The sequence below is a fragment of the Toxotes jaculatrix genome, chromosome 9 (genome assembly GCF_017976425.1).
Source record: "Toxotes jaculatrix isolate fToxJac2 chromosome 9, fToxJac2.pri, whole genome shotgun sequence".
Classification (NCBI taxonomy): domain Eukaryota; kingdom Metazoa; phylum Chordata; class Actinopteri; family Toxotidae; genus Toxotes; species Toxotes jaculatrix.
In genome coordinates this window covers 7,757,422-7,785,087 of record NC_054402.1, presented here as the reverse complement: position 1 = coordinate 7,785,087, position 27,666 = coordinate 7,757,422, and the positions used below count along the sequence as shown (strand labels likewise).

The window sequence follows — 27,666 nt, the reverse complement described above, 5'->3', positions numbered from 1 at the left end:
GCATACTTTCATTTTCAGATTAAGGGATTATGGGTTAAAATGGCTTTTGCCATCCAGCTCCTGACTTGTTTCCTTCTACTACAATTGTAGCCAGTGCTACACTATGTCAGATCCTACTACACTTTGCTAATAGTCCTCTGCAACTTAACTAGCACACTTAAGTGTTAGTACTGTAGGTCTTATAACACCACATGAGTCACTTTGACCTGGAAATGTCAGTTGTCTTGTTAGTTGGGATGAAAATGTGACCTCAGGCCAGACAAACTGTTAATCATGTCCTATCAAGTGAAAGACAGTTTAGATATTAGGGTACTATGGTCAGCATTAGAGTAGAAAATAAAAATGAACCAGACTGGAGTTTTAGGTATCCACTAATACAAGTCACTATAAATCAGCAACCACTCTGGAGGCAGGAATGGTTGGTTAAGCAGTAGCTTATTTTATGAAGCCCAGACCTTTTGCTAGCCAGAGATCAAGAAAAAAAAGTAGCTTCTTAGCTTAATTTAAAATAACCAAATTAACCTATAATCCTCTGGTTACTTTATTATAACCTTCATACATAAATGTATTGGGAAAAGTGATGATTATTTTTACATATTTATATTTCGATTAAGTAAATTCAGTAATTACCTGTCCCCACTCACTGATGTTTTAGACAACTAACTAGGTTACTATTTATATGTAACAAAATAATGTGGGCTCAAAGGGACACATATTAGCTTTCTGAGCTCTCAAGCTCATTCCATAGTCTTTTTCACTGAATGGAGAGAGATTATATCTTTACCTGCGGAGCAGCTCCGCCTCTAAGACATGTTTGTACCAAACCAAAACTCCAAGGTGCTCATATCAACTTCTGCATGCACTTCTGCACCTTTCTCACTGCTGAATGACACATCCGACACACCTTTAACACAGAAGTACATTTATTCAGGTCTTAATACATTAATATTGAACAAGTTACATATTCTTATTGATTGCAAATCACACAGCACAATTCCAATTTATTCCTGTATACCTGTATAAGTTAAATGTAACAGATTTCTATTTTAAAATATGTATTGGGTACTCTTCCTCTTGTTATGAGGAGCACTTTGTTATAAAATGTAAGTAAAAGTGCAACATCTTTCTATTCATAAAATTACAAAAATTGGTCCAGAATCTGCGTTCTGAGCAGGACTTCTCTGACAGACTAAATATTGTGTTTTTCATTTTAAAAATGCAATATGTCTTAACATTTTTTTTCAGTAATTTGCTTTTTGATGCTATTTTCTAAAAACTGTAGCTAAATACAAGAAATACAACATTGTCAGTTTACAAAAGCTTAGCATATCAATCACTGCATCATCTATTTTCTAAATAAACTTCATTTTTTCCCATATAACTATCTGGAACATAGAGTTTTGACAACAACAACACCATAATATCTCACAGCGCTATGTTACAATAAAATATCTCTGTCATAAGTTCAAAAGAAAAAGAAAATATAACAATAGCAACATAAAATTAAGGAATACAATGCATAGATTCAATCATTTAAAAATGTAGAGATATAATTTACTTAGTACAGCTCTTTTACTTTTAGAGTGAACCCTGTGACACTGACTACATGGATTCATTACAGTTTATCCTGACTTGAGTGACCGGCACAAATATATATAATTCTGAACATATCACATGATAAAAATGCTAAATATATCACTTTAACTTCAAAGGCAAATTTGGCTATAGTACATTATGGCATGTTTGGGTAAGAAAAGGCAACACCTGGCACCAAAGCCAAACAGCAGCTTCTTTAACGGCTTCTCTGCAGAGCCTTTTGAAATGTTAAGAATTTCATTTTACTCTTCTTCAACCTGCCCGCTCCCTGGCTTTCTGAAAATCGGTGTCAGCGGTGACAGATCATGTGCCATTACTGGTCTGAAGTATGCAAGTTTTCATTTCTACCAAACACCAAAACTGAAGAGCTTTCCCCGGTGGCTGGAGGTGAGCTCATTAGTAGTACAACTTCAGGGGGAAAAAAAACCTGCATACTCAGAGTCTTTGACAACACATGATCAGGCACACATTGACATATGTGGTTTCTGTATAAATTAATCAATAAACATTAATGTCGAATAGGCAGTTTTCAGTTTTAGTTAGTTATCCCTAAGCCACTTGGTCTTTCAGCCACTGAACCAGTTGACTTCAGACACCATCTTCACAAAGGTCGCCACAATCTTGTACACTACTTGTGACTCTGCACTAATAAGTCACTGACAGGCTGACAAGCTCATTGTTAGTACAGCAGTAAGTGGGAAAAGCAAGTCAGAGAATGCAAATGTACAAGCTAGATTAGATACTTAACACTTAGTAGTGCTTTTCAGGGGAAACTTTTAAAAATAATCAAAATAAACTTGTTATTAAAAGGGTGATTTGGCGCTATCAAGCTGTCACGTGTTACCATTATATCAAATGTTTAAAAAGACACAGAGATAGGAAGAGGTAGGAGGGGCAGAGTGAAAGTGGAGTCTCATTAAAAGCAGTAAAGCTGATCCTACTGAGGGTATCAGAGGGTTCTTTTGGACAAAAAAAGGAATCACACTGTACTGATTAAAATCAGTCACACTAACCCTTCGAGACAAAGAAGAAAATTAAAAAAGTTCTGAAACTGAACAGGGGACAGGCTGGCAACTCACAGTGTCTTTAACGACAATCTCTAGCAGGTCTTGGACTCAGCCTGGATGTGAAAGCAACAGTAGCACAGAGAATATCTTTTATCCAACCTGCCTTGACCTCCTAACATTGACAAAGCATTACAATAACAATCTACCGTCGCTCGCTTCTTGTGAAAGCAGGGAACTGAAAATAAAGAATTCACTGTACTTTGATTCAAGACTGCTGGATCTGAATATCTTCTGGACCTGGACCATATACATTTACAATATAAAACCCTTCAAGCCTGCAGTCGTTATCTACTTTGTTAGGCACAATAAATAGGCCTCTGTGGTATTAAGGTTCAGAGTGACGAATGACTCAGAACAATTCTGATGTCTGAGTGCAGGTTATGCACCAGCATAAATCTGTATTAACCACAAATAATTTAGGTCTCAAATATATACTAAATCTAGTCAATACCTACTACATTGTTTTTAATATACATTCTTAATGTATGTACAGAAAATCAGAAAGTATATTACGATTTTACAGCCTGACTGAGAAGGATTCTCAAGCACAGATCTGTCCACTTGACACGAGTTTAAAAGAATCTGATCCAGTTTTCTCTGTGAGCTCATTTCTGCTGCCTTAATTTTTGCTTCCCCTCTGTAAACACTATTTACAGTCCTATAAAATAAACTACGAGACCTGATTTTACAAACTGTGTGATGACATTATGTACATTCAGGCAATAACAAAGTGAGTTATATGTAACATCATCTGAGGATCCCTTGAGAAGTCTGTTACTTTACATCATGTCAGTCCACAAACCCATGAGCCAGATTACCTTCATGTTTCATCTGCAGTGGTAATAAATTATCACTACACTGTACATACGAAAAGGTTGATTGTGGAAACACAGTAAACAGCATGGTATGAGTTTGTGCGCATCTACAGATTGTGCTGCAGCTGCTCCTGATGAGATGTAGTTGGCAGTGTCACTTGCAAAAGTCGCAGACATAGTTTCTTTAACCTTGGTGAGTAAACCAGAGACGTGTGTTTCAGTTTGGCTCTTACATTAAGGCAAAATGTTTGGCACTTAGTTTGTACAGAATATTTGATATTTCAAAAATAATTTCGATTTCATCTTCTTCAGTTCACGGGGATCTAATGGTGTTGCGTCCTCAGCAGATCACAACCAGTCTCAGTCTGCTGAAGTGATCCGAAAAGTATTTTTGAAACACAAATGTCGATGGTACAGAAACTGCAGATGATGTTGGGATGAGGATTAAGCATCCTACGATACATTTTTTGTCTCAATAGAATTCTGATTGTGTCTTTTATCAAACAGTAACAACAACAAGTTAAATGACAGGAACTTTTTTTTCATACTACAGTTTCTACCCTGACACCCAGCTGTGTGTGGTGGTCTTCACACCATGGGGGAAACCTTGCTGGGTCACCATTGGCTCAAAGTTGAAGTCCAGCGAGTCCCCGTCCATCAGAGTGTCATGGAGGACTGTCTCCATGTCAAACTCAAACTTCTCGATGGACATGTCGTCCAAGTCACTGGGCAGCTTCTCTGGGTGTGAGGGTGGTGGCAGGCCTGGTCGACCGTATCCGTTGGTGTTGAGAGGGCAGAAGCCACCAGGCATGCCTCCCCCGCTGAGGTGGCCGGAGAGGCCATAAGGCATCTGCATAGGGCTTTTGGCTGTAGGCAAACGCGTGGTGCCCCCACTGTGGCTCAGGGACATGAGCAAGCGGCCATTCATAGCTGGTGACGTGGCTTGGCTGTGCACATTGTGGGGGTGAGTGTGAGAGAGACCATGCAAGTGACCGTTCCCTCCTCCCATGAGTTTGGCTGCATGCTGACTGCTGCTGTACGGTGGCAGCATGCAGCCTCCGCTGGACTGAGACACCACAGTGTCGACTGACGGCATGAGCTCGCCGTGCTGGTCTGTATCTGATGTCAGCAGCTCCTTCAGAAGCCCTGCAGGGCAGCTGTACTGGCCCATACTGGGCCCAAAGCTGGGCTTGCTCTCTGGCAGTGTCTGCAGTGGCATGGAAGACAGGGTGTTCATTCCTGCTTGGCCATACACACACTTGCGATACTCCTGCTGAGGCTGCGTGGCCATACTGGGGGAGCTGTAAGTGGGATACCCAGGGCTCGGCTGCATCATAGGAGAGGGGGAGGACTGGGAGGACCCAGGGGTTGTCGCCCCTCCTCCAACCTGAGAACTGTTGGGCGAAAGCAAGTTCAGGTTGTCCAGAAGGTTCTCCATAACATTCTCAGAACTGTGTCCCAGAGAGCCAGTCATCTCTGTTAGGCTGGGTAGTGTGGCTGTCATTTTGGCCCCAGGTGCTCCTGGGTAGCCCATATGCACGTCTGCCTCTCCAAGATCGTCTTCGGGCATGAAAGGTGAAAGGCGGCCACTCACAGTGCTAGCGTTGGAGCTAGTCCTAGGCCTGAAGCTGCTCCAGGCATCAAAGTCATCATTGCTGTGGGAGTTGGGGCTGCCAGGCCACTTAGAATAGGAGCCTGGGCTGTCTGCGCCTCCGTCAGGGCCGCCCTGCAGGGACAGCTGTGGGGAGACAGGGAGACAGTATAACATATGCTTTGGCCCAAAACCACTGGAAATAAAACACAGGGCAGGGTGATACTAACAAACCCCAATACCAAAATAATCTTGTCAAATACCATGCTCATAATGTGATCTTAGGAATGGCCACTCAGAGGATGTTTACAGGCAAGCGGATTACATGAGAAACGACCCCTTAGCAGTGTGGATATGATTACCAAACACAAAGAATCTTTCTTAGTTAATTTCTTTCAGATCTAACAGTCTAAGAGGTTTACAAAATTGCATTTGTTAATTGTAATGTAGCCTCTAAGACCAAGAAAAGGCAGCATTTATACTAAGAATATTACCAAAATCAAGTATGATGTTTAGCATGATATACTGTGAACACAGAGTGAGTGATACTTTATGAGAACATTTATCAAAACACTATTAAAATTAGTTGCTTTTGTATAAAAATCAGCAGTGGGCCACCCATGCACCTTTTTGTAAATTTAAAGAATAAGTGGAGAGACAGTGGAGAAAAAAGAAAACATTAGCATGATTCAAAAATGAAATATCCTCTTTCTCTGAGCACAAAATCATTAGATGGATCCTTTTATTTTTATTTTTTTTACCTTTTTCTTAGCTGCTCTTCCTTTGCTCTTGATGAACTTGCTGTTGTTGTCCATGGAGGCTGCTCTGCGTCGCGGGGACTTGCCGCTCTTCCCACCCTCTGGATTTAACATCCACCACGAGCTCTTCCCCGTCCCCTCATTCTGGACGCGAACAAAGCGGCTGTGCAGCGACAGGTTGTGTCTAATGGAGTTCTGGAGAAGAGGGAGAAAGAGAAAATGAGAAAAGCTTGGTGAGGAGCCGACGAATGGAGAGATTTGTGTTTGCCCTTTTCCCAAAACACAGCAGATCTGCTTTAGCATCCAAGTGCAAATCCACCTGTACAGGTGGCTCTCTTTTAAAACACGCTTGGCTTGACAGCTGACTTACAGAGGAGAAAGGGAAGATTTTAAGGTCACTCAACAATCTAATGCCATTTGCTATTCAAAGAAACACATGTGCACAAACACACACACACAATAGGTGTCAATACATTTACTCCATGAGCAATACATCCTGAACAGAGCAAGGATTAAACTGCAGACACTCTTATCTCCAAACATACTGTACAAGTGGGCCTTTATTTCCTTTACAAAACAGAGGGGCCCATTGTACAACACCATTGTACCCACACTCACATTCCACCTGACTACGTGTCTTGTCTAAACCAGCACAGAATCAAAAGGAGGAAACAGACTAATCTTTCCTCCTTACAGACACATTAGTTCTGCACTCTAACGTTGCTTAGTGACACCCCCGGTGGAAAAACTAATTTTTGTGCAGGAAGCTAGTGAAGCATTATTAAAACATGGCAAACAAAAGAGCGAGAATATTGGGCAAACGTCTGCTGAGCAAACCACAGAAAGTGAGACACCATTTCTGTCCTACTTTACTGCTTTACTGGAACTGCCACTGTACTGGGACAGAACCTTTCAGACAGACCTCATTTGTTTTTCAGCCTGTTATAATTTTCAAACTCTAACTCAGCCCAAACTGTTGTTTAAATGACCATTTACCCTCAGAGAATAATTTACACTCTAGCTCTGTTATAGCCCGGCTTGTTTTGTGTCCGGGCCATAACATGAAGTAATGAGCCTTGGCCAGACATTACTGTGCATGCGTAAAAGCTTGTTGTTTTGGAAGAAAGGCTGGAACTCCCGACACACACACACACACGCAGAGCTTAGCGTGCATAGTGGCTAACGTCATCAAGCCTGTTCCTGCTGTGAGTCACTGCTTCACATCTGGTTCACAGTCTGCCCTCTGCTCTGCCTTCACCTCTGCTTCTCCTAATCTCGGCCATCTCCTCTCACTCTTGACTCGGAAATCTCATCCCACTTCACCGCTATTATTTTCATTGCTGATTAATTTCTGAAGAAGGTAATCAATAAGTTGTTTAGTCTATGAAATTCTCCATAGCTCAAGGCAATGTCTTCAAATTCCTTGTTTGTCCAAAACTGAATGATATTCTATTTACAATGACAGAAAACAGAGGAAAGGACCTAGTTCTTGCATTTGCAAAAACCACCCGTTCAGTCGCAGAAGACGTTTTCACAGGCTGAGTTGGACTCTTCATTAGAAGTTAACTGATGTCAATGTGTAAAACTGGCTGAGTGCCCCTTTAATCAGTTCAATTTCTGACAATCATCTGATCAATTAATTGACTAATCGGCTCCATCAAATACTATTACCTTACATTTCAGCCACAAAACCCTCTTTTGTTTTCCTGTCTATCATTTTTCTTTGACATGTCCTCCACTTCTCTACTTTCCCTTCTGTCCACCTCTTTTCCTCTCCTCCCTGGAGGACCTCAGGCTCTAGGGCACATGAGGGCTCTCCTGAACACTGGCCCTTCACAAATGAATGAAATTACCTCTGAATCAAATGACCCGACTGCCTCAGCCAATAGTCTCGGGCTAGTTTGCATGATCTGAGGGACGTGACAGCCCTTCCCTGATTAGCCTAGCAAATGCCCCCCCCCCCCCCCCATCGGTAACTATGACAAAAGGCAAGGAGTAAAGTCTGGTCATGAGCCTCTCTTTCCCATGACCACTAAGAGTTCTGGTAATTTCAGCTGTGCTGCAACAAGGAATGACTGCAATGTGAGCGCAGACGCCGGGATGTCCTGTTACAGCCCTATATCATCCTGATGACAGGAAGGACAAACTCACAGCTAAAGTCTCCACTTCAGAGGCTCTGGCTTCTATTTTGGCTTATGTCACAGTCAGAAATCTGGGTGTTGTGATGATCTTGAACCTTTTTAAACCAGTTTAAAAGTCCTGATGTAAGAGAGGCAGTACAAGTGAAGGGTCGTTAGAAACTGCACTGATGGGAAATACCAGAACTCGGTTTGCTGTGTGGGGAGTGTGGCTGAGGGTGTCTGGTGGGGCCAATGGAAAAGCCTCGTCTCCCCCTGTGTATGTGTATGTGTATGTGTATGTGTATGTGTGTGTGTGTGTGTGTGCGTGCGTGCGTGTGTGAGAGTGCTAGCTCATGCTTTCAGTGGAACGGCAGTACGACAAACAGCAGCGGAGTATGATGTTGATTTTGTTGCTCACTCCACTGCAGCCAGTGATATTGTGGTTTGAAAACACACGCGATTGGGAAAAAACACACGCACATGAACACGGTCATACGCAAAGACACACATGCATGCAGACATACATAGAGCCTTCTACATTTGCTAAAGCACTTTTTTCTGATATATTTGATTTTATTTATTTATTTATTTTTTTCAAATTCAGAGTCAGTTTCTTTTGAATCCTGCGACTGTATGTGACAACAATTTATCTCTGGCTGCAGTGCACAGGAATCTTAACATTCCAGCTAATCACTGTGTGCAAAGTTCAATCGTAATCACAGCCAACTTGTTAGTATCTCTTAGGAAACAGTAAAGGCAGGATTCCCAGCCAGGCAGTCATCACAATCAACATTCCTGAGCAAGGTTACAAAACCCCCGATTTCACATAACTGAACTCTGATTACTGCTGCTGGAGGACAGTCCTATCTTTTGTTGTATAAAAATATGACAATAACACTGTCCTGTCTCAAAAGAGCCTTTTTGTATCTTCCCACAGAAAATGCAACAAAATAATGGGACAGTTTAGACAGAGTAGCCTGCACCCATAATATCAACACAATAGCTAACTGACAGCTAATAATGAAGAGTTACTGTGAATGATTTTTTTTATGTGATTTTTTTTTTGTTGTTGCACTGAGGAATGTAATTATAACAAATGATGTGACAACAGGCAGTCACCTGGCATTACTGTTTCTCTAAAGGCTAGTTCATGTAGCCGGAGATAATAAAAAGAGTTTTGTCTGTTCTGCCTGAGTCCACCACGAGGAGCACAACCTCCATCCTCTGAGTCAACAGAACAGAGCAGCACTGGCAAAACATGAGGAAGTGACCACATGAAAGTGGACAGTGACAGGAAGCAGAGCTGACTTCCTGCCTCACAGGAAACATGGCGGTCGTGAGGCAGAGAAAAAGGCATGGAATGTGAAGCCGCAGCATCGTGAGCCAAGTGGACACCGCAAATTTAGCTTTCACCCCCTCCTTCAACCCCCCCCCCCCCCCCCCCCCAAGCCACTGCCAGGGAGTTTATGTTTAGCAACAGGCACTAATCCCTGATGTCATACTATATCTATTAAATGAAAGTAATGCTCACTTTGTCTTGTGACTGCTGAAACTGAACTGAAGTGACTGGACATGTCATGACTCAACAAGTGGCTCAAGTGTGGGCGTCTGGGTGGTGTGAGCGTGTGTGAGCAGGAGAATGTGTTTTGAGTGTAGGCTGTTTAAGAAATAGAGAAAGAGGGGTTGTGTGTGACGGAGTGGGCATGCATCAGTAAAGAACACACTGTGCTGGTTTAAACTCCGTCACTGGCAGCACCACTGAAAGGCCACAGTGTTCGGTACATCACCTTCTCCCTTTCCTCTCCTTCCTTTACTCCTTCTCTTTATTGCTCGTCTCCTCCCTCTTTTAATCTCTTCTCCTTCCTGCCTTGTATCTCGTCCCTTCTATTCTCTCCTCCTCTCAACCTCGTTGACCTCTCGTCTCCTTTCCTCAAAAGGTTTCCTTCCTTGCCTTCTTCTCTCCTCTCCTTCTTGCCATGTCTTCTGTCATTTCCTTCCTGCTCCCACATCTCCTCTCTCCTTCTCTGTTTTCCTTCTGTCTCCTCTCCATCTCTGCTCCTATCCTCTCCTCGTCCACCTTCTCTTGCAGGCGCCAAGTACCTGCAGAGGACTGAAGACGGTGTAAAAGACAGGTGCTGGCGCAATGACCCTGGTGCTGACACTGTCATAGCTGCTCAAATGTCAACTGATCTAATGAAAAAATCCCCAGAAGAGTGCAACACCACCTACATGCAGGGCTGCTTTGAATCAAGTGAAGCCACAAGAGAAACCTCAGCTGCAAAGGCCATACAGCTGTAGGTAGAAAGAGTCTGCAGCAATGCTCCCTCCTCACTGACTGAAAGCGCGCAGGTACAAACTCACACGCCATCAGCTCTCTGAGCAGTTTCACACACAGTTATCAGAGATATGGAGTTGATGAAAGTGAAAAAAAATGTGGTTTCCCTGCACTATTTCCACTGAACTCATTAGAGAAGCGGTGCTGTCCTGAACAGACGTTTTCACCTTTCATTACCTATATTTCAGCCTTGACAGTAGGTGTATTCTTGCACTGTAAGTAGTAATTTTCTGTGTAATGTCTGCGGCTGTGAAGAGGACAACCTATAGAGTAGGTAGCGCAGCATTCCTAACCGCCAAACTAAGTAGCCCTAAATCTGTAGCTTGGTCATGTCTGGAGCTTTGTGCTGAGTCCGGCTGAGTTAGAGCAGTGTGGTTAAGACAGAAAACGTGTAAACCTGTTATTAGGCTAACACCAGCTCAGCAGGTCTGCCTGCTTAACAACAGCATGGAGCTGAGCACACAGCTCCAGGTGGGATGGAGGGGCAACAAGTGATGGGGGACTACCACTCACTGGGATCACAAAGTAATCAAAAGATACGCTCAAAGCAGGTTTTTTTTCCCCTCCATGTCAGATGAACTTCAGTGATCCACAGGCTGATTACAACTGATTCCATCAGATTATGAAAGCAGGTTTGCTAAAGATGGTGTATTGTGGTACTCTGGCCATTGTATAAGATCTAAGTAGCAACACCTGGAGCCAGGGAAAGAGCAACACAGACATGAGCAAGAAGGAAGAGGTAATAGTTATATATTATAAAAGCTGACGCAACTACAAATAGTTTTTAGGTGCTGAGAGAAAAGTGTCTGTAGCACAGACTGTCAAGTACCGAAAGCTGCCATTGAGCATCTGGTCAGATTTGTACTCTTATGGGTTCATTCTTTTATGAGTCAGTTTCTGATTTGAAATTTTAGAGTGAATTTACTTGCAGGCACAGTTCTCAGAAAAAGAAGCTTGAGTTTTTCTTTTGTTAAAAAAAAAATTTAGCTTTGAAGGAAAAGATTTTTTTTTTTTTGTCCCTCAAAGTAAGGTTTCTTTAACCAAAAAAAAAAAAGTATCTGAGGTATTGGCACCAATTTCATAAAAAAGAAATAAAAAATTCAAATATTTTAATCTTTATAAACCAAATTATATCAAAAAGCTGTGTCAAATTGAATTTGTTTTTCGAGGGATTTCTGTCTGGCTGTTTAATGAAGGAGATTTCTGATTTATTGGACATCAACAGTCAATAAAGATAAAATGAAATTACTTGAACTGCAACTGCACCTAAATTTTGCCTTAATTTTCTTAGTAATTCAATATTTATTTCTTTATTTTTAAAGTTTGAACTGGCATATGATAGCTTTACAGTATTTATCTATAGGGTGACAGCTTTAGCGTTGTGTTGTATTGGAAACTAAAGGAAACTGACAGAATATCAATGACTCTGTTACAGTCTGGGCGTATTGATCTTCATGCATGATTAGCTAGACACAACTAATCTCTCTCTCTCTCTCTCACACACACACACACACACACAAACACACACACGTGTGCGTGAAAATAAAGGATTACACCTTCACATTACTACATTTACAGAGCAATCTGAATAGCCTGTGATGACTTCATGTGTTTGCAGTTTGATAGGTTATCATCAGCACCAATACTGAACTGACCAGTGATAATCACTGACCTATTTACAAAAGTCAATACAGCAATGATCATAAAAGGCAGTGGAAATAAAAAGCAGGGCAGAGGAAATGTGAAGCCTCGGGCCTTTTGATTATTTACACCCTCGGTTTCATTAAAACAGTCCGGAGAAAAGGAAATGATTGTTGCCATTAATGTTGCGTAGCAGCAAGCAACACAGCACAGCGCCTCAGGTTTGACTGGCTGGGAAAGCACAAATGTGTCACTGTTAGCAGCGATATATAAAGAAATCTGTTTTACCACAATTTCTGTTTTTAAAAAAGTCTCAGATTAAAAATGGAAACTGACCCTAGGATATGGTTCGGGCCAGAAATAGGTTGTTTCTGCCCTCTCCCTTCATCCCGCCCCCTTCCTAGTCTTCTATTCCTCTCTTGTCCTTTTCACTCGATCCTCTGGGATATCATGCACGAACACTACTGGCCACAGCTGATCGCACACTCGTGTTACAGCAAAAAGGGTCCCTTTCTCACCTTCTGACGTCAACTTCCAATAATTCAATTTGGCAAAGAGAGGGGAGAGAGGAGGCCCCGGACACAGAGTGCTCAGTGTGGAGCTCCTTAAATTCACTTTAGAGTTCTATGAGTCCAAGTAGCAGTCTATGACTTCCAGGAAAGTACCTCTTCAAAATGGTCATTATCAGATGCTGAGTTATATGACCATTAAAAAGAGCAGATGGAAAGGCAGAAAACGCAAGTCATGCAGAAGCAAATCTGTCTGCAAATGTATTTACTGACGGCCTCTTGGCAGGATCTCCTTTTCACAATCCTCTGCAAAGAATCTGAGCGCAACCAACTGCCCTCCCTCCCAGACGCACACAGCTGAACTTGGAAGCCTGAGTGGATGGTGATTGATTACGCTGAAGATTGATCGGTCTCACAGACGCTACAGACAAATGATAAATAGTCTGTGAGTGGTTTTGTGCAGACGGCGAGAAGCAGCAAAGCCACTGACACTCTGGGATCTTTCATCACTGTATGGTAGTGTGAGATGGGTGGCAGAGTGGAGGGGCTATTAGCGAACTTCCTGCTGCTTTGTATCCGCACAGGAAGAGCTGGCCAGTCCTGATACTGATCCCACTGATGCCTCTGGTTTCTATGCAGAACGCTGCAAAATGAGGCCCCGGTAGGTGCAACGTAAGGGACTAGCTGAAGAAAACAGTGGGTTCAAGAGCCACCACTTCCTAATCAAAACTCTGTAGTCTGACTGGGCAAAACAAGAGGAAAGAGGAAAGAGGGGGCCCTTGTCCAGGTAGGCTTTCCCAGCAGGATTACAATGGCAGATAAAGCTCCTACTGTACATCTTAGAAACAGTTCCCCACTTAATATTTGCCCTCATTATGGATCCAAACAAACAGGACTTGGTGAGAGAATAATAAATCATCTGTTATTTCCCTCTAGTTTGGCCAGCTCTGACATGTGGACATTTGGACTCCTCAAGCTGTCCTTGGGAAGCTTAAGCTCAGTCAAGCTAAATAAAAACCCCTCAGAAATCAAGTATGTTTTTAAGTTCAAAATAATGGCCAAGTTGTCTATTTGCATTTGTGTCATTCAAGAAATGTTGATGTTAAATATGTAATGATATGTCAAAACTGACTCAAAGCAACCTTTAAGTAAAAATTAGTCATTCAATTGTTTTACACGTGATTAACTTTTAACCGACCCATCAACTGCTTTCATCACTAACTCTTCAAAAGCAGCGTTAGCTGCTTTCAATCCTTACACTTCACATGACGCTTCAAACCATTTCAGTGCTTCAACTTCAGTTACTCTTAGAAAATCTTTTCCAGGCAAAGAATTAATGTACAACCTGTTTTGAAAAGGTCTAAAGACATTTGAAACGAAAGCAAGCACGTGTACTTTTCTACAGAAAACTGTTACTGCTTTAAGAAGAAAAATCTAATATATTCGGTTTAACCACACTGCCCTGATGTCACCTGACCTGGAAAGCCTTTAAACATTCGTGAGAAAGTAACTGACTGAGTGATTCACATTACATTTGTATTTTTGTACATATGCTGTTTATAATGGCTGTTACGCATACTTTTAAAATAATGTCCCAGCAGCATGTTAACAGAAATCAGAGCTTGGTGTTTACATGCTGAGCTCTCTCTTGTGCTTCCTGATTTCCTGACTCAGACTTAAGCAGCACGTAGCTCATGTGTACAGACAGGGACCGGGTTGTGCTGGCAAAGCTTACCATGCAAAAATATGTGCATGTGTTGCTATGTGCAACACAATGTGAGTCTGTAAATGCACAGAGCTGTGTCTGTGGAGCGGGGATATTTTTCGCCTCTGATCAGCAGAGCGGCTGGGCTGGGCCGCTGCCTGCTCTGCCTGGATAAAGATGCAGTGTGTGGACCACTGCTGGGTGCCTGTGTGGCGGCCTGCGTCCATAGGCCTGACCCACCACGGGACGGAGGGTGGGGGGAGTGTTTGGGGGGTTATATTTATATGCTTGTTACCCCAGTTCAACCTGGCAAACACGGGGATATCCCTGAGTTGTTTTTATGGCTGGATGTTGATTCCAACAATAAGTGTCCACTTGGTTCCAGAGTTGAGCGTTTTTCTCACTGGTGCACTTCTTTTTTGTGTTGTTTCATTACTCAACAGCACTGAGATAAATCAGTATACTTTTAAACTGTCTTCACGAAAAAGCTTTATACCAACAATATTTGTTTCAAAAAATAAAAACAGTTAACACACTACATGAGTCCTTGCTCATGGGGTTCACCACGGGTGTGTGTGTGTGTGTGTGTGTGTGGATGGAAATCAGCAGAACTGCAAAGAAGAAGAAAAAAGTAGGTACTTGCAAAAACATCAAAAGAAAATCAGACACAAAGAACCACACAGTGTTTGCATACTGACTGTTCTCAAGAGTGCAATCTGAAAACACCGCAGTGATTCCTGTTGAGCACCAAAAATGTCACCAAAATTGAATAAGTACATCACTTTCAGGCGAGCGCTTGAACAAAGTGAGGAGAAAAAAAAAAGGATTGCTTTAAAGACATACTAAGAAGTATGTCTTTAAAGCAATCCTTTTCTTTCTACTTTCTTTCCTTTGTGCAGGTAATTTGCTTGTACTGTACAAGACTGAGCAAGTAACTGGCTCCAAGTGTATTTGGTTGAGGAATTGCTGTTTAATGATGAAAGAAAATGGTTTAGTTTTAAGTTCTTGCTGCCAGTTCCTGATGCTTTTAAGTCCAGATTCTTATTTATGAATAATGTCCATTAAGTAGTCTGTAAATCAGGCTGTAACGTACTTACCTGTTTGCTGGCTCTAAAATTAGCATGACTCATTCTCTGCCATAAAAAAAACAAAAACTGTTTTCAAAGAAAAAAATGCAAAAGAAATCTTATGAGACGTAGTGGAGCCATTATTGCCCTTTATCACAAAGTAGTTTTTTTTTTTATCATGGGCTCATTATGAAAAGGAAATAACAGTGACACATCACAAAATAAATATATAATAAATAAATATATGTGAATCTTTATTCAAGTGAGCAAGTATTTTAACAGAAACGGACAATGACAGTGACTCTACTCCTGTTGTCATGGTTGTTTTAAAAAGACATCTTCGTGTGTTTCGAAATGCAAAGCAAATGTTCTTTAGCATAAATAAAACTGCTGTGTTTAACACTTCTGTACAATTGCTTTCTGTTATTATCACTAGTCGTCATAATTTGGCCTTGTTGTTACACCAGATTATTATCTGGTTGTTACACCAGAACCATTAGAGGAAACACATTCAATATACTGTAAGTGAGTTGCTGTGCTAAATAAAAGTCTGACAAGGACAGCCGCTTTGTGCGATTATGTTAATTTTGATACCTAAAAAAAAAAAAAAGCTGAAAAGCTTAAAAGTGTTGTTACAGTTTTAATTTCCTCTGGAACTAATAGATCAGTATGTCTGTCTACAGAAGTGATGCTCATTCAAAACCTACTCCAATGAACGTTGAAAAACCTTTCTGGTCGCAGTGAAGGCTCACATTTTAGTGAGCAAATGTGACATTAAACCAGGGCACCAAGACCTGGACTTGGCATCCCAATCAGAGGGGCCATTATAAAGCTGGCAGGCATACAGGTCAGAACAGGAGGTGCACATGAGTAAACCAAAGCTTCACTCCAGCATTTACTCTATTTAACTGACGTCCATACAGTATTTTTTAGCTGATTATGAGTGAACCACAGAGTGATTACCACAGTAGCTCTATATGAGTGTTGTGATAAATGTCATAAGCAATAAAACTGATTCATTTCCCAAGTCTTGAGTGGAGCTGAGGGGAGGAATGAAAAAAAAAAAATGAAGGAAACGCTGGAAGAGGAAGAAGCCACTGAATCTGGTGTCACGCTCCGTGTTACTTCCTCTCCTGATGACATCACTACCACGGCACTGCATACCTAAAACTGCTCTCAAAGCACCCACTTCCTGTCAGGCTGAAACTTGCATCTCTTTCAGAGGTAGAGGAGCAGGTGGAGGAAGAGAGAGGTAATAGATTCTAGAAAAGGAATCATTCATACCATCATTGCATCCAACTGTATGTGCTGATGTAGAAAATGTCATATTTAATATATTAGATGTTGTAATGGCAAAGGACCAGGATCCTCAGATCACCGTATTTCTAGATTTTTTTTCTCTTTTTTGTCATCAAGAGAGCTGGAGAGAAATGAAGAGTTGCATAACACAGATGATATAAGCTCAACGTTGTTTAAGCTCCAGCATTAGTGCAAAATACAAGATGTGGGCTACTAGATGCACAGGTGCAAAAATGACACCATGATAAAAGAAGGTCAAGAACTACAAACAACTTCATTTTACTCACACAGCGAAATTGCAACTGTTTCTGTTTTGGCTTGACTTTTGATTAAAGTCTGTTATATAACATATCAAGATTAAACTGAATAAAATTCTAAATGACAACTTCTTTAAACAATGGAAATAATAATTCTGGATTCTTATCCTCCCAAGACACAATCCTGTGTTGTCAGACCCCATCAAGATTCCTTTCTTCTTTGGAGTCTCTCTTGTCAGTTGATTTGATCAGAATGAATGATTAATTCAGAGAAAACTGAGTCCTTGTGTGGCCTCATGTGTAATCTGCCTGACGAGCAATGCTGCATTTCCTAGAATCCAACACAGGAACCTGAATGAGGAGCCACACTGGAAACTAAAGATGACACCCTCAGACCGCACAGCGCATCTACGGTCAAAAACTTGCATGTATTGATATCTAGCAGTACTCCAGACAAACATAAATACTCTCAGAAAACTGCATTTTAGTCAGTCTCAGCTATCGTGCATGGGGAAAAAATAATAACGTCCCACATTTGCATTGGAAGTTGCGGACAGAAATCAATTTTGGACTTAAAGCAAATTTTTTCAATCAGGTTTAGTCTGTGCAGTATGTGCTAGAAGAAGCTGATGTCACGTGAAACGTAACTGCTGGTAACCTCTCCTCTCCCCTCTGTGAGGGTGTTTCTTTTATAAACACTATGTCAGCCAAGAGCTTCGCTATACAACACAGACAATAGTGCTGCACTGTTGCAACACAAGTGCAAACCTAAACTGAACACTCCTCAGGGCGGTTTGGTTATGTGTTATGCACTTTGACCTCGAAAGAAACTATTAGTTCCTGTGGCAACAGAAGCGGGGGAACCTGCTGTCTGACACACACTCATAACAGCACCTCTGATTAAAGTGCGCATTTAAATTTCCACTCATGCCAGCCAGCTACAGAGCTCCAGTGAGCGTTCATGTATGCGATAGAGGACCCGAATGTATGTGTGATTGTGTGATAATGCCAGGCCAGTCTGACAGGCACCGTGCATAATCGCTTTAGGGCGGGAATTGCACAACAATGTGGGTCTGGGTAATGCCTGTGGTTTGGGGCCCTCAGCAGTGAGCAGTCCCGTAAAAGTGTTGCTCTACTCACTCCCTGTGTGTCTGCAGCCACGTCTCTCTCTCTCACACACTCTCTCACACTCACACACACACACACACTATGAGAAATTGATGGGGCATCACATTTTTTATGTGTGAAGAAGCGTTGCAGGCTTTCACTTCTCACTTGAATGGTGAAATTATTTCAAATCCATACAACAGTTCCTCTTCTCATACCATAAAACAATGCTGAGGTCTTCCTGTTAAGCCCACAGGAGATTTTTCCAATTTTCTGACTGATGAGAAGTTGTGATGGCATTCTGTGAAACTAAGTGCCATGCCCGGGCAAACCCACTGCCACAACAGACGATCACATGCTCTCCTCCCGCTACTACCAAACCCGCACTCTGAGAAACAAAACATTCTGACTCATCCTAAATGACTGTTTACCTGACTGTGGAGCTGGATGTCAACTCTATCTTTTCGACTCTTGTGTAAAGCGCCCTGCATGGGCACCTTTCCTCTATCCTGCCGAATGGGGCTTTACTCTCTGCTGGTATCTTTCTGTATCACTTACATTCTGTGCAGTTACTGGACGCTACACTCACTCAGTGGTCTGTCCTCTGGTCTACAGCCAGAAAAAAGGACTGACAAAACAAAACTCTGGCAGGAGTGCTGTGGGGTTGTGCGGTGCCAGTGTCTGAGGTGGGTGGAAACACCCGTGTACACATTTGACATGATTTGTTTGAATTCACTAAATGAAAGGGGCACTTTGCAGGGATTTTCCTGGGTCCTTTCCAGTGAGATAAAGCTAAGTGTAAAGTTATCAGCTGTAGGAACAGCTATGTCACTAACAGAGGTGGAAAATATCAGTTATAGTACTGTGTGTTACTGTACCTCAGCTCAGGAAACATAAAGTTTTAACAGATCATGCTCTTATTAAGAATGTTTAACTTCCATTTTATCTGTTTCAGAGAAATAGTGTTGCAGTCTGACAGTCAGTGGCAGTCACTGGGCTTTGAATTTAACAAATCTTTTTTAAAAAGCAATGTAAAAACCATTCAAATAATACTGAAGAATAATGTAGATAAAGAAAATAAGTAATCTAACTGAAAACCCTTGAGTATTAGTGAATATTCTTTAAATCTAAATGAATTCAGTAAGGAATTTTTAAAGGATTCTAATTCAACAGCTGAATGAAGAAATCAAATTTTCTTTTTTTGCTATGACAAGCGTGGAAATTCATCACAACATTTCTACAAAATCGTAAAATGTACTAAGAAAGAATTCAAAAGATGTTTTTCCCATTTGTCTAAAATTTCTCACTGGTGTAACTGGCTCAGATTGGTGCAGCCAAACAGACAGACACACAGGTCCCCAGTGTGGTATGTGTCTCATGGCTTCTGTTGTTGTCTGTTGGCAATGCTGTTAAAGGTTTACAGTGAAACTATGACCCAGACAGCACCAGCATATGGAGTCAATTGTCAATACACGTTTGAGGTTTAAGTGATGTGAGCACTGTGGATCCAGCCATTCTGTAGCTATGTACCACAAGCAGATATAAACACTGGAACAACACGTGATATCCCTGCTGTGCCACACTGACCTGCTTTCCTGCCTCTACTTTATTTCAGTCTGTTGACATCTGAGTCAGTGATTAATTTCCTAAAATTTTTCTTGGTAGAGGGAATAAGAGACACACAACAACAGAGAATACTGACCCTGACGCTGAGAGGAAAACAAATGTGGAGCAGAACATGAAGGAAGGCATGAGGTTGTGAAATAATCTGCAGGGCTACTAGTTTCACACTCTTGCTCAATCAGTGTGAATGAGCACGGTTACATCACTTTGAAAATGACAATATTTTTCTCCTCATCTGCAGATTTACTCCATGCTGAGCCAAAAGCACATAAGCAAGTGGGTCTAAACTTAAACTGTTTTGATCATTTAAAACTTGAAAGATGTAACTTTCAGTTTTTGGAACTTGTGATGGTCTTTTCCACTTTTTTTGACATAATAAAGACTCAACAAAAAGTCAGTTAATGGAATAAATAATATGTTAACTGATACTGAAAATAATACGTTTGGCAGTCCTATCATCAACCAGGATATCTTACACAGAGCAGAATAGAAACTAACAGGTAGTTTTCATCAATACTCACAGCTGCTTTTTAACACCCGTGGTGTGCCAGCCATGGTGATTCAGCACATCAAAGAACTAAGTGATATGAAAAGCGAAGGGGGAAAAAAGGCCGTTGTAAGGAGATACTGGATTAAAATCAGCTGGGGAGAAAAGGAAAGGCAGAATATCACGCCACAATAAAAAAGATATAAAAGCCTGTGCTGGAATGTTCCCTGTTTGTCTGTCTGCCATCATGTCTGTGCATCTGCCAGCAGCAGGGCTTTAATTATGAGGCCCAGGTTATGTGCACACACACATACACGCACACACAGGAGACTAGCGTCCCACATATCTCTAACACAGTGCCTCATAGTTCCGCTGACTAACCAGTGGCACCAGACTTTGGCCTGCGGCTCCCTGATTCCAGTAAATGTCTTGTTATGCAACACCTAACAAGTGTCACCCAGTCTGAACTTAGAGCATTCTGGGCCTCTGCTGCTCCCTCTCTCTCTTTCTCTTTATCTGTTAATTTTTCTCTGAAGACAGTGAGCGGTTAGCCCCTTGGGATTTGGCCGGGGGGTGGGGGTGGGGGGTTCACTGTAACTTCAGTAACCCTTCAAAACACTAAGTGTGGCCTGCTTTGTGCAGAGGCAGAAAACCAGGAATGGAGAGGCAGGCAGTGCAAGCAGGAAATGGGGAGGAGGGTGAGGAGAGCTCCTCCAGCTCTTTGCCTGAGAAACACAGCTGCCCCTCATGTCTTGGGGCAATGCCAAGGTTGGACTCCTCGACTGCCTCAGGGGGGTGAGAGGTGTGCATCTATGTGTGTATGTGTGTGTGCTGAACCAGTAGAAACAGGAGGACTGCTGTTCTGTCCAGCTCCCTGTCCTACTAATACACATTCAGACCCGGAGAAACATGCAGTTTGTAACTGGTGATAAAGTGCAACCAGCTTTGCGCTCACTCTGGATTAGAACGCCTTAATTCTTAGCTTCTATATGTCTTTATGATGTGTTCCTGGTGTTCTGTTATTTTAGATAGCAAACAGCAATTACATACAACTCTGCATCATCACATGCAAACCATGCAAACACAGAAGAGCAATCTGACTCTACATCATTATCAATCAATTAAACTAGAGAGAAACATACACAGCAAGACAATAAAAATCTGTCAACTGCTAGAGATTTTGCTGCACCGCTGATACTAATTGTGTCACTCCCTTTGATATCGCCGCTTGATTTTGACACTGTACAATGTCCCGCCTTTTTTAAAAAAAAAATCGAAGGCATCTGCATCAGGATTGCTTGCTTTTCTTATGTGTTTATGTTTTTCAAAAAATGATTAATGGCAGATGTATCATTTTCAGATTTTTTAAACTGTCAAGTACCAGTATCCATATCAAACTAAAAAAAAAATCAAGTCAGGTTAGAGCTGGGTTCGTGTGGTTTTGTTTTCTTGAAATTTTTGAGACTAACATGGCCATGAAGTAACTTATCCCATCCCAGAGGTCACAGCAAAAGACAAGATGAAGCTTAAAAATTAAGAGATGCTTCACATTTTCAGATGGACTCCTCAACTGTCAGTGTAACTGAATTAAAACAACACAGATTGTTTCATGAATACGAAAATCAATCACTCATCAGGTCCCTGGGATCCATGACTTAGTTATAAAGTCAGATTAGAAATTCCTGTCCTGTATTCCAAGACATACAGATCCCACACACACACTCATTTTCTGACCTACTGCACAACCTGCGATACCTACAATGTTTACTGTAAGACTAAGTGGGATTGGAGTCAATGGGTGCATTTACATGGTAATGACCCACGTGTCACTTGCTGTACAATCTACTCAGACCTACGTGTTTGTCTGCTCCAGCACAGTTTGTTTTGAGGTCCGTGAGAGTGTTTACCAGCGTAGGCTGAGGAATTTCAGGTCAAGAGAGCGCCGTGTACAGAGAAAACCTATGACCGAATTGATCTCGATACTGACATCAAAGAGCGACTGAGCCATCCAGCTCCACCGGCTGAAACCAAATATTTATCCTGTGGTGACGTACGTATAGTAGAGAAATACAAGAAAGAACAGATTTTTGGCAGGTATGCCAGGACGTGTGTGCACTGTATTAATGCATGTGTGCAATTTGTGTGTGTGCTGCAGCCTGGAACTATTTAACATTATAACATTTTGCAGAGTGAAACTGGCATATTAGAAATAAATAACCAGCTTTGCAGAAAGGTTTGGTGATACATAATTTGTGCCATCTGTTCTTCTTCCTGTTGGATAGAGTTCTGTGCCAGGGCCAGTGTCCATTCCACTTGGAGAGCTTCTCCAAGCTGGTCCCACCTGGCACAACTGTCCTCAAAATTCACACTGTCGCAGACGGCCTGAGAAGTGTGGAGGCTGTCATGACTCAGTTCAGACACGACCGACTGTGGAGGATCAGCAGCGCTGTGAAACAAGCTCGGCCTTGAACAATTACAGAGCAGACAGCCTTAATCATAGATTAATGAAAACTTCATGTGCTTCAGGCAGTTCAATTCAGGAGAGCCCCTTCTGCTCAGTGAGGTCACGTGGAGAAATGATCCTTGATAACTTCAGAAAAGATTGAGCCAAAAGTAAATTACATCAAAGTGTCGAACAATCACCAGTGCCTAAAACAAAACATTTGTATTGTGACTTCTGTCATTGAGATCTGTGACTTATAGCACAAAAGAAGCCACCAAAACCTTCGGCTTGTCTATGACTTCAACGAATCAATGAATCGGTGAAGTGTTTCCACAAACCACAGAACAAATTCTCATTCTGAGCATTGTTTTATTTTCTCATGAAGGTTATTTGGTTTGAGTCTTTTTGTTTGAATGTCTACAGTCATTGAAAAGTTGGTCTTTGAAATAAAGTCTGCCACACAATTTCCATATTTTCATGTTTCCAATCAGTCATGTCACCTCAGTTGAGACAGAATGTAACAAAGCAGTCAAAGATAAACAGCTATACTACGATACCAAAATAAAACCCTGATTCAGTTCAGAAAAAAATGTTTTCTCAAATTTTACATGGAGAGAATCACAGAGTTAAATACTGACTGATTAATGGAGCAGGGTGTAAGAACTGACTGACGTTTTTATCAGCCCTTCGAGGTGAGCATCGGGCAGTTGTTGACATGCTGTCAAACCTACATTGATTGGGGAATAATGTTTTCCTGAAAAGTCTGCCTTGCAATCTGATTATGTAACTGGTAGGTTGTTGTCTTCGGTTACTGCTAGACAATTTCGATTTCACACCAAGTCTGTCCAGTCAGAAAGACAGGGAAGATGCAGTGGTGGCAGCAACAGAGGATGAGATACAAGAGGTTGAGGAATGACCATGAGGGAGCGAGCGAGCAGCTAGAGCAGAGGCATCAAAAGCTGAGTTTGAGGAAAGAGCGGAGGAATGTCGCCAAGAGAAGATGGCTGCAACACAGTTTTACAGCCTACTCGAAGTTACTCGCAGTTACTTCTTCTTCATTCTTTCACCTTAAACTGAGGGCAGACTGGACTCTACAAAGACTCACTATTGCCTCTTGAAGTTCAAAGTGGATTTTCGATCTATGCAACACAGCACATAGATGTCTTTGACATAATGCCAAAAATGTTATTTCTTCATATTCTCTTAATAATCTTAGTTAATTTTTTTATGTTTTAAACCAAAACACTTGCGTAGTGCCCCTTTAATTAGACTGTCTGAAAATAAAGTTTTACATCCTGGGCCATGAAGAAGAAACAGGACAACAAAAAACACATGGCTGGCCAGGAAATTACCATTTTACATTGTCATGTTTACCACAGAGGCATTCTCTCCTCAGCCCGCCCCAGCTCATAAGCAAGCTCGCTCTGAAGGGACAATGTGTGATAGCCCCCCTATGTGGAACCGAGGGGAGCTCTATGAATAACTCCCCTCGCACCAGTGAATGGCACTTTTCTTTCCCACAGTATTACTCAGCCTACACCCCCAACATGGCAGGATAAGCAGCGAGCCCAGGCGGTGGCTGAGCGCCCCTCTCCAATCCGCCAATCACACAAAAACTGTTAAAGGGACGGAACGACGGTGAGAAACTTCACTGTTTATTTAGATGCATTAATGAAGACACTGAGACGTTCACAGTCTCTGCCGCTGTGACTCTGGTGCATGCTTTACTAAGTGTAAATGATCTACTATTGTAGGTAATGATGCTGGAGACCAGTAACTCATAATCATTTGTCTTAACTACGCTCTGCTATATGATAACTTCCTAATTACACTGTAGCCAGTGAGCACCACCAAGAAAGTGTTGACCACAGCTGTGTTTTCATGGTCATTGAGGGGATGATATGACTGCTGACAATCATGTGGCCAAATGAAAAGTCTATTCTCCACAAAAATGCTGATTACATCACTACTAATATACATGATCATCCTAACTTTTAATGTCAACAGCAGTCCTATTTTTTCTGTTGATTCTCCACAGACTCAGACTCTACGTAACTAAGACACTGTAGGTGTTTGTGCTTTGAGGTGTCACCGTACCACACACTGCCTATAGATTATTTACTCAAATCCCTGTTAGCTTCCACAAACTTGCTAATAATTATCCTGGAGTCCTCACAGATGTATTCAGTTTTAATTTTCCACATTAATGCATCCCTTTTTGTTTTATTTTATGAATTAACCAGACGTATTTGGGATGATTTACTGCTCCTTGGAAAGCAACATCTTTGCAAGCAAAAATGTTGTTAATTGAAAGCAAATTCTCGTATAAGACACCCTAAACTGATGCCCATAACAGGGACACACACACATTACACTCAAACCTTGATTTATGTGCCACTCTGGTTAATGGAGAGATGTGAAAAGCACACTTTAACTTAAAAGCACAGATGCTGAACCTTTTAATGTATCAATGCTTGTGATGAATAAAGGAAGGGATGTTGCTTTTCTTCAAATGGACAAACCTACTTGGACAATATCACCAGCCTAGCAACACGTCTGCCCAGCACCTGCTTTGTTTACACTGAAGGGGTTTTTCCATTCTCATATAATTTCATTGACAGGACTACATTTGACAGCTCAACACGCATTTTGTGCTTTTTGAAAACGCTAAGATCAAATCATTGAACTTGGTGCTGCTGAAAACTCAACTTAAAAAAAAGTTTAAAAAGCAAAACTGTTATCTGGCAAAATAAGAAAGTTGGGACTTTTTAAATATATCTTTCTATGTGATTCAGTAAGAACTAAAAAAAGAAATTCTTGCTGGCATTTGTGACTTACATGAATGTTTCATCTCTCAGCACATGACTCAAATATGGGGACAGGGAAAGACAATAACAAAAAATACTCCACAAATGCTTTAAATTTCATCAGCAACCCAGACAGCATATAACAGAGGGAATCCGTAATAAATCTCTCACTGTGTGACTGCAGACTCAATATGATTTCCCACTGGGAGAGTAGACTGTCATCAATTTATTGTCAGACACCACTGAAACTATGCGTCTCCAAAGAGAGGTTTACGCCCTTCAATAGTGTTCAGTGGGAGGGCCGGTCACACCACATCAGAAATTTTAAGTCCCCTCTTGTGTAATGTTTTGGACAGTTTCCAGGACACATGAATGCTTCTGGTATCTCCTTACAACACAGACATCCAAATCTCAGTTTCATTCAAGGCACACGCTAATATGGAAAACTGTGAATTAGCCTTAAAACATTTTTAAAATAACAACAGAGAGCAGAGAGCTGTCTCAATCAAACTCGAAGCAATGGTACATTCAGGAACGCAATAAGGCAAATAGAAAAAAAAAAACCCCTGTTGAGTCAGCAGACTCATATAAATCACATACTGCAGGGAGAAGTCAGATGACTGTCTAAGGTCACGGTAGCAATTGTTCAGTTTACTGAATTGCCATGAACTGGATGGATGACAATGAAGGGAGACATAGTCTCACAAGACCATGAATAGCAGCAAATGATAAACAACAGTCACTTAACTCATGCATGCTCCCTTTTTCCATGTAGAAAAAGTAAGGATGCTGTGAAAATATTAGCAGAAGTCTGTGTAGGAAATCTCAGTGATAACAAAGTGGACGATGATAGATGGTGAAGATAAAAAAAAATAAACAACCCTGACCAAAAAGGCATTATATAGTCACAATAAACTGACTATCAAACACCACCGAGAAGCCAGAAAGCCCTGGAGGGATATTACAGTGATACCACAGGAGATAAAAACATAGCATAAAGCACAATGAAGTCCCTGTGAACCCACTGTTGAGCACCACGGACACACCAAAATTCTCCACTGGAAAACTTTGTTCAAGAACTGGCACAGGCGACTGCTTTATCAGGCGTTAGCAGCAGCCATCCATGCTGCTAACTTCTACCACACACACACACAAACACAAACACAAACACACACACACACACACACACACACACATAATGGATACATGGATAAAAGTATCAAAAGAAAGAAAAAAAACACAAACGTACCTTCCATCCTGCAGAACTGTTGCTGTCTCCTTTGTCCTTGAAATATGGCACACTCTTCACCATCCAGTCATAAATCTGAGACAGAGTTAGTCGGTTCTCAGGAGAACTTTCGATAGCTTTGGTTATGAGGTCTGCATATGACATATTCCCCCATGCGTTTCGCCGGGAGGAGCTGCTCTTCCTCTGGGCAGCGGCGGCAGCTGCGGCCGCGGCCGCCGAGGACGACGAGCCGACCGGGGAGGAGAGCAGAGGCACCTGCTGCTGCTGCTGATGCGGGAGTTGCGGGTTCGGGTGCTGCTGCTGATGCTGCTGATGTTGCTGCTGATGTTGTTGCTGCTGCTGCTGCTGCTGCTGTGGAGGTTGCTGGTGGACGCAGTTCTCCTGACACTGGAAGTCGGTGCACAGGATGACAGGCTTCTGCTCCGTGAAGTCCTCGGTCTCCTCCAGCAGGCTAAGGTTGTTGATAAACTCGGCGTTGCCGGCGGGCTCCTGTTTCACAGACGGCACCGGCGATGACGTGTTGGAGTCGCCCGGGTTGATGAACTCCGGTCGGGGCAAGGGCCAAGTGCAGGACCGGGGCCGCGGCAGGGGCTCAAAATCTGGGTCGATTTCCACCAGGTGTGGCTGCTGGGCCGCTTCCGCCATGGTCGAGAGGTGACGGAGCCAAGTGTTACAAATTCATGTAAATGCGGCAAAACTGTCGCCCCTGAAAAGTTGCAACTTCGCCGTTTAAACGTGAACGAACACAAGATAAATTTGTCCGGGAAAATAGTGCTCCGCCTGGGCGCAAACTCTACACTGACATTTACATCCCAAGCCGGTAGAAAAAAAAAAGTCTGAGTCAACAATGATTAAAAAAAAAAGTATGTTTCTAAAAAAGGCCTTTCATGTGAAAAAAAAAGTTGTGTAAGTGGCCACAGTGTGTTGACCCGCTGGTTTGTTTTTGTTATCCAGTCGTAGTGATGATCAGCCTGCGCCCCGTACAGCCTGTTGACTGTCTGTGTTGTACAGCATGTGAGGACTTACTGGAAGTATCATTTCGCAGCTGACACCGCCCACATTTGATTGACACCAGAGGAGCACCAATGAGCGGCGTCGAAAGGCTTGGACGAAAAAAAAAAAAAAATCCTTGTTTTCATTCTTTCGCCCAGCAAACATCTTATGGGGACTAAAAAACAAAACAAAACAAA

The 27,666-nt window shown here is 42.0% G+C and overlaps 1 protein-coding gene across 1 annotated transcript; it reads right to left on the bottom strand.

Moving 5' to 3' along the window:
- Window positions 1–905: 905 nt before the first annotated feature.
- On the bottom strand, window positions 906–27,470 carry foxo1a (forkhead box O1 a). Its single transcript, XM_041045787.1, has 3 exons — window positions 26,477–27,470; window positions 5,831–6,022; window positions 906–5,216 (listed from the first exon to the last, which is right to left on the bottom strand). Exons 1-3 carry the CDS (start codon window positions 27,119–27,121, stop codon window positions 4,035–4,037), a joined length of 2,019 nt encoding a protein of 672 aa, XP_040901721.1. The 5' UTR covers window positions 27,122–27,470; the 3' UTR covers window positions 906–4,034.
- Between the last annotated feature and the right edge of the window lie 196 nt (window positions 27,471–27,666).

Bases quoted from the DNA above. Each gene is read 5' to 3' on its own strand.
- foxo1a (XM_041045787.1), bottom strand. From the start codon at position 27,121: ATGGCGGAAGCGGCCCAGCAGCCACACCTGGTGGAAATCGACCCAGAT. The intron at 6,023-26,476 runs GTACGTTTGTGT...CCTCTTCTCCAG, and splicing joins ACAGTTCTGCAGGATGGAAG to AACTCCATTAGACACAACCT. The intron at 5,217-5,830 runs GTAAAAAAAATA...GTCTCCCCACAG, and splicing joins GAAGAGCAGCTAAGAAAAAG to CTGTCCCTGCAGGGCGGCCC.